General features: G+C 44.0%; 1 protein-coding gene across 4 annotated transcripts in view; it reads right to left on the minus strand.

Moving 5' to 3' along the window:
- kirrel3b (kirre like nephrin family adhesion molecule 3b) overlaps positions 1-16,629 on the minus strand; it is a 178,987-nt gene that overhangs the window by 13,700 nt on the left and 148,658 nt on the right. For all 4 annotated transcript variants that reach the window (XM_048263862.1, XM_048263860.1, XM_048263861.1 and 1 more), the window contains exons 6-9: positions 9,889-9,994; positions 2,678-2,826; positions 2,350-2,477; positions 1,287-1,413 (exon numbers count right to left, since the gene is read on the minus strand). In XM_048263862.1, coding sequence (XP_048119819.1) covers positions 1,287-1,413; positions 2,350-2,477; positions 2,678-2,826; positions 9,889-9,994 — 510 coding nt within the window. The remainder of the gene's footprint in view (positions 1-1,286; positions 1,414-2,349; positions 2,478-2,677; positions 2,827-9,888; positions 9,995-16,629) is intronic.

The raw sequence follows: 16,629 nt of genomic DNA on the forward strand, positions 1-16,629 counted from the left end.
CACACACACACACACACACACATGCAGACACACACACATACACAGACGCACACACACACACACACACACACACACACACACACACACTCACACACACACACACACACACACACAAACACGGGGTTAGACGGTACAGTTGTGCTGACTAAGACTACTTGAGACCCTGTCAAATAGAGAATCACAAGGGTTGTTTGAAGATGAAAAAAGAGAAATGGGGCTTTGCTTTCATACACTTCCAATCTGTGTAGCGTGCTCTGCATTGTTGCTGAAGAAGAGGGGAGCTGGGCTATTTCACAGCACTTAGCAGGGGTTCAGGATATCTTTCCAGTCAGTGTAGCCAGATTTGACAAAAACCTGCAGTCTCCTCCCTGTTCCAGATCATGCCTTCCAGTATCCATCAGACACAGAAGAACAGACAGCAAGAGAGACTGAGAGAGAAAGGGAGAAAGGTAGCGTTCTTGTCTTTAAAAAAAAACAAAAAAACATGTAAATTTCATGAGTGAAGGCTGCTGTGTTGCTAATGTTCACTGCCTTGAATATCAAGCGGCTGTAATGGAGCCATTTGTCTGAGAGGCTTCGGGTCTCCTTCTCCTCACTGGCATTCATTAGTCAGTCCCTGCCCAAGAAAACCAGGCTCCTGCCATTCGCAGGGAATTTAATCAACATTAAAGCATATTCTTCCCAGCCTGCTTCAAAAACTGCTAGCCCACTGCTGGGAAGGCAAGCGTAATGAGCTTGCCTTCTGGCCATTGTATATATCTAATAAAGCCGGGATTAAACAACTCCCAGACAGTGTAGAATTTGTCTGCAGCACCCGGGATAAATAAATAAAGGGGTGTTTGACTATGTCTGTGTTATGTTGTTATTATCCCCCCCGCAACCTGCGGGTCACTGGGGTCAGCTGGTCCTATAGAGGTGAGTGGTCCACGAGTCTCTGGCAGCCACCATTATGAAGTCATCCACCATTATGAAGTCATCTCATTCGCCTGGGAGCCAACGCTCCACCTGCCGTCAGTGATTACATCTGATTTATGGAGGGGCAGCCGGGGGAGAGAGTGAGGGGTGAGAGGAGACCTGTGGGCTTATTGGTGGAGGGGGGGAAGGTGTATGTGTGTGTGTGCGTGTGTGTGTGAGGGGGGGGGGGGTGGAGAAGGTGAATTTCTATCTTCGACTGTGCTACATGTTCATAGCACCACAGTAACACTCTAGCCAGCCTTCCTTCCCTCCCCTCCCTTCCAATCCCTTGCCTTCCCTGACCCCTGAATGTGTCGCGTTGTTGTGCTTACCATTGACCGTGAGCGAGACCTCTTTCTCGCCTGCGCCAACCCTAGGGACCACGGCACGACACACATATTTCCCAGCATCCTCCTGCCTCACCGCCTTCAGAGTCAGGATGTTCTCGTTGCTCAGGACCTGTGAGAGAGAGGAGGTCAAAAATCATCCCCCCCCCAAAAAAAAGGAATAAAAAGAAAAGGAAAAAATTATTAGTCCAGCACCCTCTCAAAACCTTTTGCTCTACAAAAAAAGAGCACAGGCCATCCATACTCCAGTTAGACCCTCAAAGGGGCACTTTTTAATTATTAAAATCCAATTTGGTCACAGGGGGCAAGGGACTTCAAAGTGGATGACAGTCAGAGCAGGAGGGAGGGAGAGAGAGAGAGAGAGAGAGAGAAGAATGAGTTGGCTGCTTTCACCTTCACAGTGGCGGGGCAGCGGATTCAGGTTTTGTATGTCCACCGTGATGGTAGAGAGACACAAACAAAACGGAAAGGCTATAAATCGTTCCTTTAATGGAGCCTTTAGAGTCTTTCAAAAAACGACCCTGTGTGTGTTCGCTGGGTTTAGCGGCGGAATCAGGACGTTCTGGATGCCAGGAGTGTGCTGTGCTATGTTCATTTGGCAAACAGATTAGCTTAAGTGAACATATGGCCATTACATCCATTATCTGAATATCATTTTTTCCTTTTCCATTTCATTTATTCATACCTAATTCCACATTTCATACAGCACTTCCCAATGCATAATGTCAATATATAACTTTAAACTTGAGGAAACATTTGAAAGACATTTATTCTGTAATACTTTTCCACATATCCAGCAGGTTATGTATTTTTAGCTTTTGAAAGCAATGCTAGGCTACTTTGACGTTTTTGGCAGCTTAGAGCATTAAATGCAATTTGAATCCTTTCCACAGCAAGAGGGTAATTTGGTAATTTAAGCAATCTCCAAATTAAAGGATATTTCTTCAACAGTTGATTCAAGTGAATTGAACACTGAATCTTTGTAATAGAAAAGCAACAAACACAACTGTCAGTGCAAGCTGAATTTTACTGTTCAGGATAAACTTACCACTCCAGATCCTCGTTTCATCCAGACGATAGTAAGGGAGGGATTGCCTGTCCAGGCACAGTTGAACTCAGCATCAGACCCCAGGTCCACCTGCAGTGACTGTGGTTCAGTGGCCATGCGAGGCCCAACTGTCCAAAGAGGGTTAGAAAATAATTACAACACATATTTAAACATATCGTAATATCCCACAATATCAACATGCGTAAAAAAGACATCTGGAAGACTGAACATACTGTGTTGGCACAGTAGGAGCTAACATCTGTTTTAGCAGTCGGTCTAACAACACAATTAAACATATTCTGCTTGAAGGCAGTCGATGGGCACTCACAGTAGACGTCCACATTACGACTGATGTTTGTACTGCCCAGGGGGTTGGTCACTTCACAGGAGACGGGTTCGGTGAAGAATGAGTGATCTACGACGACTTCGTAGGTGTCACCCGATACCTCTTTGATTATACTGCCTCCTTTGGCCCACCTTTGAACAGCAGAGAAAAAAAGATATTGATTGTCAGGGCCAAGCCATTTGGCTGAAGCTGTGCACTCCTGGAGAGGTAGAGATCTGGCGTGGTTCAGAGATTATATCGGTGAGAGCTCTTGGCAGAAAGTACAACTAGTTGGACAAATTTATTTAATTAGAGCCGGAAGCATCTCGACGACTGATCAGAAAGCGGGATCTGCATAAGTGCCTGTGGAATAAGAACTGCAGGTGTTTTGCGGCTCGTGCAGCTGTTCGAATTTCAAACCTGCGCAAGGGGAGTCAGAAAACAAACACTTCACTCAAGAGGCAGGCCTCTGATTACTAAGGCAATGCCAAGCACAGCTATTTCTTTTTTCCCCATTCCCACATCCATTCCTATCTTTCCAGGCATCAACAAGCAAAGGATAACACGATGGCCCTGGACTTGGAAATGAGAGTGAATGGCTGACATATCAGTGGCTCACACATGGCCACCAGGAGATGAGCACGCTTACGAGGGGCCCCAGCGAAGTGAGGGATCTGTGCTTGCTTCAGCATGTTTCTTGGCTGGATGAGGAGCAGGCAGCTCAATCTCCCGTTAATGTGGGCCGAGGAGGACCACCAAGAAAAAAAAATCTCACTATGACAAATAGGCTAGGCCCCCCACTCAACACATCGAAATTACATTCACTGTACGCACCATAAAGGAGGCTGACGGTAATAAATTGATGCAGGCCACGGCAAGTAACGTTTTTGTTTGTGTTGCAGACAGAGGCAATCCGGTGACAGGTAGACTGTGCCGCGAAAACGCGGGGAGGCGATGCTTCTCGGGGGTTGTCACCGCTTGTGTTCGCCGCTCATTGCTGCGGATGGCTCCCCGTCGACAGAAGAGACAGAAGCCATTTGTAAAACCAGAATGTGGGGGAACTGGGAGGAAGGGAGGGGGAGTTTGTCCGGGCCTGTTACTTGAGACTTTTCAGACAAATTGAAATGCTCAGCAGCTGCTATTCTCCACTAAGGCAGAGCGAGCGCTTGGCAAACTGACTGCGAGCTAAAAAAAAAATCCAGGTACGTCTTTGAAGAGGAATGAAACCGGTCCCTTACGCCAAAGGACAACCCAAGAACAATTCATTAGTGTCAGAAACAACTGACACCCCTGAAACAGAGTCAACTAAATAGGAGAAGATATGTCCCTTCATTCTACTAAAAAGGAGCATTGCTGTAATTGGCTTGGATAGCCTTTGCTAAGATCTGGCTAACATGTCCCATGCTTTCATATAGAGAGAGACTGTCAATGTTAGACTGCTTGCACAGAGGGACACCTGTGTTTCTAAAAATATTTAATTTAAAGCAGATGGGTACTCTTGGCTCCCCCACCCATACACACTAATTTGTATTATGGGGGAATGCTAATAGCCAATTAAAGGCTTTCTCACCTGCTCTGGAGAGCTGATGGTGGAGAGCAGACGAAAGACTTCACTGATGCAACGAAACTCAGAAGACATTCATCTTTATCTGAACATCAAAGACTTTGCGAAATTAGGTAAGTACACCAAACCAGAACCCAGGGATGCTAAAACCTCACAGAAGCATGACGCATGAAAGTATTTTAATTTACAACCCAGCATATCAAATTATTAAAAATAGCTCCAATTAATGGTAATTTCTTTTCATTAATTTCTTCCAAGCATTTAATGTGACATTTATGAGGTTGTAGCAGTTGTTTACGCTGAATTTTTCCTTGACATTCAAAAACCATCTCTCTAAGAACACTTTTGAAGGGAAGGGACTTTGATGAGGAAAAACTGTATGTGAGAATGTGAGGATACACATGGGAGTAGCTGGATGTATATCGTCAAACCTAAGGCTGCCTTCTGTGTAGCATTGCTTTCTCTGTCTAACAGTCTTGGCAAGCCACTGTCCTCTTGAAAATGAAGTTATCATGGTTTGAGGGCAGGGGTGTCTGAATGCCGAGACGTTATTTCAGTGCCGATATCTTCTCCTCCAGCATTTGAGGCTAAAACGCCTGTGTGAATTATGAGCTGGTCTCCATCCAAGATCAGCGGGAGCAAACACAGCCTGTTAACTCATATCCACAGCTAACGGCCTGGGCAAACGCTACTCAGGAATATAAATATAGATGGAAAGTATAGAGAGATACCCCTTGTGTGTGAGTTTGTGTATGTGTGTGTATGTCAGACTGTCAAGACCGAGTGTATGTGAAAGAGAGTATGGGTGTGTGTGTGTGTGTGTGACGTGTGTGTGTGTGTGTGTGTTTATATGTGTGTGCTATTAACAAAACATGTCTCATCTTTAAAAATGTATTATCATTTGCTGGATTCAAACAGTGTGGGACCTACTGACCTTTCAGATGGCTCCACTAATGGGTTACAGAGTTCATCCAACCAGGAGTCCATGCTGACAGCATGCGGTAAATAAACTGATGGTAAATACGTGCTGTCTCTTCTGTCAAAGTCTCATCTCAAATAACTGAGTAGTTTATCTTCTGAGGTGGCACACACAATATTAAAGAGGGAATGCAATAACATAAACTGACGCCTTTGATAGAGCTGACTGAGTTTTTTGTTTTTTTTTCGCTCTTGTCTCCACTGTCTTTCTTCAAGGTTTTGAATGACATTTTAATATTCTCCTAAGGGCTAGAAGATGTGTGTGAGGAGGATGAGCTTGTCAGACTGTACCTCTCAATTTAAAGTCTGATTACATGTCTGGCAATAGAAACACAGTGGGGCACTGCGAGTCTGTTGTATTTTCTCCCTTACAACATCACAGCATGGAAGTCCTTGTGGTGCACAACAGCCAAATCACTCTAGTGTTTGGCCAGCATGCAGAAGATTTAAATTTCTGCTAGAGATATTGACTGTGTCCACGCTGTTTTGTTTGTTGCCGTGGCGCCTGTCAACAGATGAATCACGGCGCGTGGCCTTGGGTGGCGTGGAGAGGGCCGCCAGGGAGACGCGGTGGCGGTGGAGGCAAACAAACGTGGGGAGTGGAGTAGCAGTGGTGGCAGGGGCTGGTGCCTAAGTGTGCACACATCAACCGCACGGCAAACAAAGCATGGTGCCTGTTACAGATGGAGAGCGAGGTAAAAAAAAGAGCCTCTTCATTCGCCACCACAGAGATGTCGCCGCAGTGGAGGAAACTTGCGTACAGAAGCAGAACGACTAGGCCTAATGGCAATACTGACAACGATGGCGGTAGCGGCAACGGCAACATAATAATTTGGAGTCTGCTGGGGATTGGAGGGAAATGTTTGTTCAGGAGGCGAAACGTGAGACGGGGCTAGTGCCTTGTTAAAAGCCTCTGTTGGATACGTTGCGTTTCAGTCAGGCTCCCCAGTCTCTTCATTGAAATCCATGGGCACTGTGCACTAGCCTTAGATAATGGAGAGTGAGCACTAGCCTTGGATAATGGAGAGTGTTCTCTGTTCAAAAGGTTCAACTGGACGTTTCAAAACATAAGTGCAAATGTATACAGCATGTGGGTTTTACAAGGGCTGTGTATAGAGATGATGACAGCATTCATCCCAGGCTGTGGCATGCTGTCATGTCAGGTTTGATAGTGAAGAAAAGAGACAAGCCACAATGAATTCTATGAGTGACAGAGGAGGTAAAGTTTCAGTTGTTGACAGGAATACATTAATGATTCAGTAAGATTGCACCGACTGTCTTGACTTGTGGACATATTCCGCTGTCAATATTACGAGGGAAAGGTACCATGGGGATAAAAATAATAATGAAAAAGCTCTGCATCACCCCCCTTTTGTATGTTATTATTCTTTGTTATCGGCCTTTTGCCAGTGACTGAAGTTGATGGAGATGTCATGAAGAATGATTAGTATTTCAATTCAAATATACATTCAACACAGTGTCAACGGTGACATATTACACTCATATTTAATCTGGCTCTACCACAGTGACGGGTTGAAATGTTGACACCATCCTTTACATGGCATTTTATCCTAACGGAAAACATTACCTTATCACTTATACCTATAAAGGCCGACTGCAAAGCAGCCTGAGGGAGCATCATTAAAGGCCATCCGCATCATTTTAATTACTCTTTAGTATTAATTGGAATGATGCATGAGGACTAATGATTTTCTAGGAAGTACTATAATAACTTCACTTCTACCTTTACTTTAGCATTATTATGTAAATGTGGGAAACACTAAAGGATGCTTTCTTTCATGTTTCCAGGGTGATTATTAGACAAGATGCTTGGTTTTTGTCTCGTCTTCTAATACTACTATGAAAGCATATGGTGTAAGTTACCATGAGGCAATGCTATTTGGGTATTGCGTACACATGCTTCACAACTCATTTTGCTAGGGTAACATTACTAATGTCACATCATCATGTCCTCCAGATCAGCAATAGAGTGAGGTTCTTGTGATAGCCCTTCCCTTCTTCCCCAGACGCAGTGGACAAAAGAGGGGATAAACGGCCCTGCTCCCTGGGGGTGCTGTGGAAGAGCCATGGAGCTGTGAATGGAACTGTTACAGCTGGGATGACATATGGTTGTTTTCATCCTTCCATTTTTAATACCGTTTCCCCCCATGAGTTGCAGCCGACATTGTGTGTGTGTTATGGTGTACAGCAGCAGGTTGGATAGATTGTTAGGTGTGGGGTGTCCTGCATCATCTTCATAGTCAATATTTGCACTATAAAAATGTGATAGACTAAAAAAAGGAATGGTGATTCAGGATATTAAGATCTGCTGCGATGTGACTCACTATTTTAAATGGGCCCTAAAAGGGTACTTGCTTTTGTCTTCTCTCTCTCTCTCTCTCTCTTCACTCTCCTTCCTGAGTCTTCCCACCTTTGCTTCGCAGCTCTGTTGGGATGTCATCTCCCCCACTGGTGAATGGTCCTCTTGCTGCCCCAGCATGCGTGTGTCAAGACGTCAGGTTTCATCAGGACTCCGTGTCAAGGGCAAATCAGTAGCCTCCCCCAGTTCGCTCTGATATGTTATTTTAAAAGGGCAAGGTCCCTTTGCTGAGGATAGACCTGCTGTATCTTTCTCCTGCTACCGGTGAGTAGGTTGTACATCCATTCGCTTTCCCAATACATCCTCTGGATTCATTGTCGAGCAATTCCCTTTTCTATTGATTTTGCTCCACTTATTCCTCACTCGCTTTTAAAAACCCACAAAGAAAAGGATGTCTTGACAAATCACCCCGGTATTACCCTTTGCCAAGGCCGAACGCTAGGCTTGGTGGGAAATAAATAACTTTTTTATTTATATTTCTTCCACATTCTCGCCTATTTGCTGTGAAAAGGAAACATTTTCTCTGCAAGTTTGACGGCAGCATCAGATAGAGACACCGCCCCCACTGGCTGAGGGCCCATTGTGGCTGTGTGCGATGTTTCCTATACAGAAATCTGGTTTCTGCTGGCAATAGACTGTACAATATGTATAGAAATCATCTTGAAGACTTTTATGTTGAGCTCCTCCACTGGAACAAATGAGCATGAGGAGATTATGTTGAAATGCTGCAGAAATCTATATCACCTACCAAGGCTGTGGAGATGCCATCAGAAAAGAAGAGTTATGCTGACACACCAGTGTCTGATTACATTACATTACATTTGGCTGACGCATGTTGATAACAACATGGACACTGCTGGAATTACTGTGGAAAGTGAACTACCTAAGCAGTCAAATGGAGACTGTGAACATGTGGAAGCAACACCCCACCCCAACTCCCCTGAATACCCATCACCATCTCCACACCATGTCACTCCCTGCAAGTATGCAGAGACCAATGCCAATAACCAGGCAGCTTTTTAACAGCCCAATACCATCAGCAGATCCCCTGCAAACAGGCAGGCTGTGTTAGCCCGAGACTTCAACTGTGTTTATAAATCACTATGGGACCAAATTACCTAGCAGACATGCTTCAGCAGTACACACCTTCAAGGCCTCTCAGGTCTCAGGAGAAATATGTGTTAGTAAAACCTACTGTTAGAACTAAACATGGTGAAGCAGCGTTTAGTTGCTATGCAATTCAGCTCTGGAACCAACTTTCAGATGAGATCAAAGTTGCCCCAACTGTAGCCAGTTTCAAATCTAGACTTAAGACCAAACTTTTCTCAGATGCTTTTTGCTAACTGATCACTTATTTTTTACATTTGTTACTTTTTAAACTATTCTTGGACTATTGCCCTTCTATGCTTTTATCAACTATTCCTGTTTGATTTTGTTAATGTAAAGCACATTGAATGACCTCTGTGTATGAAATGCGCTATATAAAGTTGACTTGACTTGACTCCTCATAACCAAAAAGGTGAAAAAATGTGTCAACTAATAATAAATGAGTAGCCCTGAATCCCCTATGACATTTCAAGGCATGAGTTGAGTTTAGCTAGTGTAACAGAAGCTCTGTAAACTGCCATGGTGAAGTGTAGTGCACACTGATAAATGACGGATTGCAATACAGTTTCTATAGGATTCATCTTTATGACAATGTCATTCAGTCCATGACAAATGTGGGGGTAGTCTATCAGGTATATAAAGAAGGTAGATTGCAGAGCAAATACACACAAACCACAGCACAGCACCTGCAACATCTGGATTGTTTTTTTTTTATCATTTACAGAGCTACTGTACTATCCCAGTAAAAGCAGATATGTAAGATATCTCTTTATTACCTCCTGAGTTTTCTCCTAGAAACAGTGAGCTTAAATAGAAGTAAAAGTAGGTTTTAGGTTTACATGTTTCTGACACAGTACGTTTACCTGACCTATGATGAGACCACTGTTCAGAGCTTGGGACGTCAATTACGGCGGATGGTTACACAATGCTTCATGTAATTTTTGTCTCAAGCTGTTTCTAGGGGAATATGTATGGCTAAACTGACACATGTAAATTACACAATGAGAAACATGTCTACAGCATCTACATGATATATCAAACCCAAAATTTTCTGCGGTTTACACCTCAGTGTACACCACTCCATTATTAAAAGTCCCAGGATGCTGTAAACCCTACAGAGAACACTGTAAAAAGTGTTCACAGCATGGAGAGAATAACACAGACAGACAGGACACAGTTGCTCACCTGTAGTGAGTTACTGGGGGATTGGCCTTGGCGGAGCAGTGGAATCTGACAAGGTTGCCCTCTAACACTGGCTGTGGCTCCACCGACAGGTTGACCAACGGCAAATCTGTGCACAGAATAGAGAGAGAGAGAGAGAGAGAGAGAGAGAGAGAGAGAGAGAGAGAGAGAATACAGTCAAGAGCCTGCCCACACTCTTAATCATTTGAAAACTCATTTGCCGTTCACGGGCTGCAACTTATGAGGCATGGGAGACGGGCTTTGTGATCAAAGAAAAAAAAATTACAGGTGTTTTAAATAACAGGATAACTAATTAATTTTGCTGTCTACAGTTGACATTAAAGGGAGGCAGGAAAAAATATCAGAAAAACAACAAAAGACTTAAAAAAAACATTCCATTAATAGCTTGTTTGAAAATGGAGATTAATTGCCACAGCATTTTTGCTTTGAGAACATTCATTTACACAGACAAGAAAAAACAACCACTCAAATGACCACAATTTCAAACAAAGCTTCGAATCACAGACATGCAAAGTGAGTAAACAGTTTATGTGTGAAACAGGATGTGTGTCATTACTGCTAAATATCCCTTTCGGTTTCTGTAATGCTGTTTGTTTTCTACACACAAAGGCACACACATTGTGCCACTTAAACAAGTGAAAATCACAATGGGTGCTTTGCACCACTTGTTGCTGTCATGTTCAACGTTGTCATTATCCACCCTGCACTGCATAACTGTCTACATGTGTGCACCTTTCCTCAGTGAATGACTCACTGCAAAAACGTGAATTTAATGGTGGATACCAATGTACAAATGGATCTCTTCATTACCGCTGTATAGCTCCAGCTCCAAATATTTTACAGTGTTTGGTGTTTTAAGTCCCCAACGTCGTCTTCCAGGCAGCGCTGCATGGAAAGCACTGGGTTAGGGTTAGGGTTAAGGTTAAGGTTAAGGTTAGGGTTAGGTGCCTTGAAGTCGACGGTCGCAGCACTGCCTTGAAGTCATTCAGAAGCAAAGTTAAACTGTTTTGCTCCTCATTAATAAAGTCATAATGTTTTATAATTATATTTTTATACTTTCCAAATGCTTCTCCATTTCTAAATGAAGTACAACGTTGATTACAAACCAGTTATTTAGAAGTATTCAGTGGTTTAGATTAGTTAGACACTGTGAGTAACTTTGAAAAAAGGATAGAGTAAAATTCCTATTGAAATATTGCTTAACTAATGCATGAATCATGATGAATGAATTAATTCATCAATGATAAACACATCATGAATTCCGAAAACATTAAAGTTTTGTTTCTGAACAAATGTGTATGCATGAGGGAACAATGCTACATAGAAAATTAAGTCAGTTGTTTGTTAATGCCTAGGTAATGCGTCATAGTGTACCATTATTATATAGTGTTACCAATACATTGACAATACAAACAAGACAATATCTATCATACTGTAATTGCTAGTAAGAAGTAAACATAATCTGACTGTCAGTCCCAAACATGGCATGACATGACATCTGTGAGAATTACTTTAGTTATCAGGCTTGAAAAGTGTCTTTGTATTTGTACTAGGAATGAATATTGGAAGTGCATGGTTGGCAGGGGGGTATAAGTGTGTCTGTGTTGGCCGTGGATATATCAAGAGGAAAAGAGGGGAAGAGAAAGGGAGAAGAGGGAGAGAGAAAGGGAGAGAGAGAGAGTGAGAGATAGAGAGAGAGAGATGGGATATCAGGAGCCAGCCAGTTTTTCCATTTTCCAGGTGCTTTCCATACGTTTGGAAGAGCTCCTGTGTCCATGTGCTTTGTGTCCAATTACACTAATGCAATCTCAACTGGCCCCATGTAGGCTGGCTGGCAGCAGGGCTACTGGACACAGCCACTGGCAGACAGAGCGGGCACAGCCTGCTGTGGCGCGCAGACATCCCCCTGAGGACAGTGCTATCGGGGGGAAGAGAGCAAAATATGGAGGTAGGTGTATCTGAGTGTCTGTTTGTTCCTATATATGTGTGTGTGTGTGTGTGTGTGTGTGTGTGTGTGTGTGTGTGTGTGTGTGTGTGTGTGTGTGTGTGTGTGTGAGTGTGTTTACGCAAGTGTGCATGCACTTTCTCTTTGCTCAAAGTATGTGCCTTGCAGGCACACAGCTGGACTGGGTGAGCTCAGCTGCCACTGGGCCCCAGAAGGAGGGTGGTCCAGGTGCCATCCCTCCCTCTCATCTGCTCCTCTCAGCATGTCTGCCCCGGCACTGAGCCCCTCCCTGGGGCTCCAGACACCCCCTCACTACCCCCGACCACCCCACCCCTCCCTCTGTCCCCCACTCACAACCACACCTGTGCCAGCTCTCTCTCTCTCTCTCTCTCTCTCTCTCTCTCTCCCTACCCTCAGACACACACACACACACACACACACACACACACACACACACACACACACACACTTTCACACCCACACACAGAGGGAGCATGGGGCTTGCGCCAGGCACCTACCAGCCAGGTAGGTGTGTAGTAGCAGCGCTGGTTAATTGGGCGGGCAGAAAGGTGGGCAGCACCGGTGGCAACCTGTGCCAGTGTGCGTTGTTCATGTAGCGGAAGAAATAAAACCCCTGTGCGCTACAGAGCACACACACCACACACACCACACACACCACACACACCTCGTGCTCAGTGGGGCACCTTGATGTTAAGCGTTGAGTGAATGCGGTACGAAAAGAAAAAGAGGAAACTTCCGCCGCACTGATTCTCCGGGCTGCGCCCCTCGTTAACGTCGCTTTTGTATAACTGATGAGGCCTGGGGATACTTTCAAGTCTCTGCCAGTCTTTTAAGCAGTGACCCTCTCCCAGTGAAGCGTCTCGAGCGGGGGTCTCTCTCAGGAAAAGCTGTGGCACCGTGCCACCACTTTCACTTTTTTTTTTGGTCTTGAGTAATGAAATGGATGACTTCTTGGCTCTTAAAAATGAATGGGTGGTCCCTGAAGGCCCGAGTGAGAGAAGAGAGGGATGATGGCTGTCCAGTACCCAGCCTTCATCCCCAAGAGTGAGAGAGGGAACGAGAGAGAGAGAGAGAGAGAGACTCTGTGACTGGATTCAGAGACGACATGCAGTTGTGTTGGTGACCTATGCCTCTGTGATAGACAGCCACTTAATAAAGGAGTCTGTTTGTCACTTTGATGCATACATGCATGAGTCTGGAGGCTCCATTTGAGGCCTCGTGACAGACTATCAATATGCAAGGCTGCTAATTCCTCACATTTATCTAGAGAAAGAGGGAAAAGGCGCAGTGGGGTTGGGGATGGGTAAAGCTTGAAACAGAGAGTTTGGTGTGACAGCAGCAACGACAGGACAAGGTGTGAGAGCAGAGGTGGTGGCGGACGGATAAAATAGCGAAAGAAAAAGACAGTGGTGCGCTGACAGCTTTTGATCGGGAGTTCAAAGAGAGAACCAGATGGCGTTTTTGAACAATCGGCCAAGTTTCTCCGAAGTTGCTGCGGCATTGCCAACATAATTGCTTTCTTCCTCTTTCTTAAAGCTCAATTTCCAATCTCTCTGGGTCATTGTTGCCAGCTGTTCACAGGGAGACGATGCCTCCAGGTTTGATGTCTGTATCCCTATTTATTTATTTATCTACTTATTTACTTAGTTTTTTATTTATTTGCTTACTTATTTACTTTTTTATTTATCATTTATTACAGTGTGTGTGTGTGTGTGTGTTCCGGGAGGCATCCATGGCTAATCCCCGTGGGTGTGAGCATACACACACACACATTGCTGATCGACCCCAACTGTACAGCTGCTGGGAGCAGACACAGGCATGCGGCACGCGGCACCCTCCAGAGGCGGAGGAGGTTCTGGAGGACCCACATTTGATTAGCAGACAGGCCCCCTGGGCATGCATGGCGCTCATACATTCACAATGAGAACGCCCCCATACACACACACACACACACACATCCGCCCCCCCCGTTTATGAGATCTGTTTGTCACAACTCAAAAGCGTTTGACAGCAAAGTACATGGGCTGACTTCAATATTTGGGTTGCTGTGCCATCTTGATTTAAGAGCTTAACACTTGGGCTGAGGGTTATATTCATAATGTATCGCTCCTTATTCGCATATGTGATCGCAATATTCAGGCTGTGACACAGATTCAGATTCTTGCTTGAGCTGATTATTCAATACAGAGTGGAGTAAGGAGCGGCATTAATTAAAAATTCCGCTTTGCTGAAAGAATGTTGAAAATATATGAGTGTGTGTGTTTCAGTGTGTGTGTGTGTGTGTGTGTAAGTGTGTGTGTGTTTTTGTGACCTTCGTTTCTGTTGAGCTGAGACTGTAGCTGTTCACAAAGTGTAACAAACATACACACACACACACATGCATACACACGCACACAATATATTATGAGACTACATCAAAGCAAGAGAGCCTTAACCGCTTGGCAAAAAGAGGCTTGTGCATTGAGGAGGAGTGAGAGAAGAGAGAGGAAGAGAGAGAGAGAGAGAGCACCTGCCTCATCTACAGTACACATCTGCATAGCTTGCATTAATTAGTTTCAACAAATGGCACCTTCACTTTGCTCTGCTAGCTGATTTGAATTGCACACATTCAGATACTGCTTGAGTTCACTGGCTTGGGCTATGGAGAGTGTCCTATCATCATCCATGGTCTTGTGCCTGAATACATTACACAACCAGGCAAGACTGGGCGCTCAAGGCAAGCATTCTAACTTTATTTTGATGGGCCATCATAAACAATCACCGAACCATCTGTTCAAAATTAGGAACACAAAGAGATCTAACAGTCTCAGATTTGGAGGAAGGGCTCGGGTTTCCTAAGACCTGAGGTTGCAGTTAAGAACAATGGCTAATGATAAAATTCTACTTTATATTTATTTAATAGTACCTGATCTTTTTAGTGACTATTACATAGTGGATCGTAAAAATATATTGTTGTATTGATCTACATTTCTGTTGAGGTGAAAATACATCCAAACCTCTGCAGACAGATCTGTCATCCAGACAAATATATTCACCCACACATTCCCTACCCTCTTTAAAACTACACTGTCTCTCAGTGTCACCCAGACATCAAAATGAAATCCTTTCTGACCTTCAAAGGCCACCATACTTTCCTCAGCACAGAATCTTAATAAGCCTCTCAAGCCATAGCCAACTACTGTAGGTCATGCGGTTCTGTTTTACTAGTGGTTTCCAGTTTCGAAATGAGAGACGAAGGATAATGGTTCACACCATGACTTCAAACACAGTTACAATGTTTAACCTTGCACACAGCACACTTTTTAAATCTTCACTGTGCTTGTGTCTCTGGTGTGGTGTTTTAACAAACCACTGTTACTTCCCACTGCCCAGAACTCTAATCTCCAATTAATTATCTGGCATCTACTTATCAGTATTTGTCTTGTCAAGTTGTTTGTTGTTTCATAAGGATTAAGTTATTTCAAAGTGACTTTGTGTTTGAGAACAGTTACAGAAACATAACACCAAAATGATGTTTGTCTTATTATTGTTATTTACAGTACTAATTTTATTGCAGATGAAAGACAAGAGCTATAGTCTAGTTTTCTTGGCTTCTGTTATTGCTTACTTTTCTCCTCTAACCAAGAGAAAAACAGTAGCCAGGGACTGCTTGGCAATGGCCACAGGGAACAACCACAAAGAATGGGAATGGTTATTCATTAGTGTCAGACTAAGGGAAAAAAAACCCTGTCTGTGTCTGTGGTACACAGTGGCATGATGCACCGTACTAGTACCAGAATTAGTACCATACTAGTACCATAGTACCAGAATTATTCGATAACACAAAATAATTACTGCCGACTTGCATTTGCATGTCTAGAGCCGACCTGGGGTGTGTGGCCTGGACTCACCTCCCTGTTTCATATGCACAACCTAATTTGGAAACACTGTAAGTGGCATATTTAGATGCTAATTCGCTTAACCCCTCAGTCAGATAATACTGTAAGGACTTATGTTCGCGCAAAATGCTGAGGTGATTCTAATGCAAACGCATTACAATAATGACAGGGGGGAAATAGTGCTGTGAAATGCATTGAATCTGACAGGTTTAAACTGAAAAGCGGTGTCCAGTTTAATGTATTAATTGCTCTAATTTTAGGGTGGGCACTTAATCTGTGAGAAAATGGCCTCTCAGCTAAAAAGTGCACAGAATGGGAATTACCCAAGTTGGGAGCACAATCCAAAAGGTCTTTAATTACTTTTGTTGCCACTGACATTATCGTATTAGACCAAGCACTCAATTAGTCAACTTTAAATGAGGAGTGACAATCTTTTAAAGAGGTTTTATGCAGACAGGCACAAGAGGACAAGTACAAACACACCAGATGTGCCTGGCGGCTTCCGTCCTTGTGACACACACACACACACACACACACACACACACACACACACACACACACACACACACACAATTACAAAAGCTCTTATAGATAGACATGCACACCCACCCACGCACATTCACCCGAAGGCCCACACACACGGACACACACACACACATACACACACACACATATTGTGACACATCAACACACGCTCTTAGACACACATACACCCACAAACTCATATCTGCCTCCTCATCCCCTGGTAGTAGATATCACTCTGCTGTGTGTGTGTGACAGCAGATCGCTATCAGTCCACTGCTCGTCCCGCTGTCCCTGTGTAAGTGCCTCCCATTCAGCTGCATAAATAAATCAAAGCTCAGCCTAATATTGAACACT

Source organism: Alosa alosa, chromosome 15 (assembly GCF_017589495.1).
Source record: "Alosa alosa isolate M-15738 ecotype Scorff River chromosome 15, AALO_Geno_1.1, whole genome shotgun sequence".
In the NCBI taxonomy this organism is placed as follows: Eukaryota; Metazoa; Chordata; class Actinopteri; order Clupeiformes; family Clupeidae; genus Alosa; species Alosa alosa.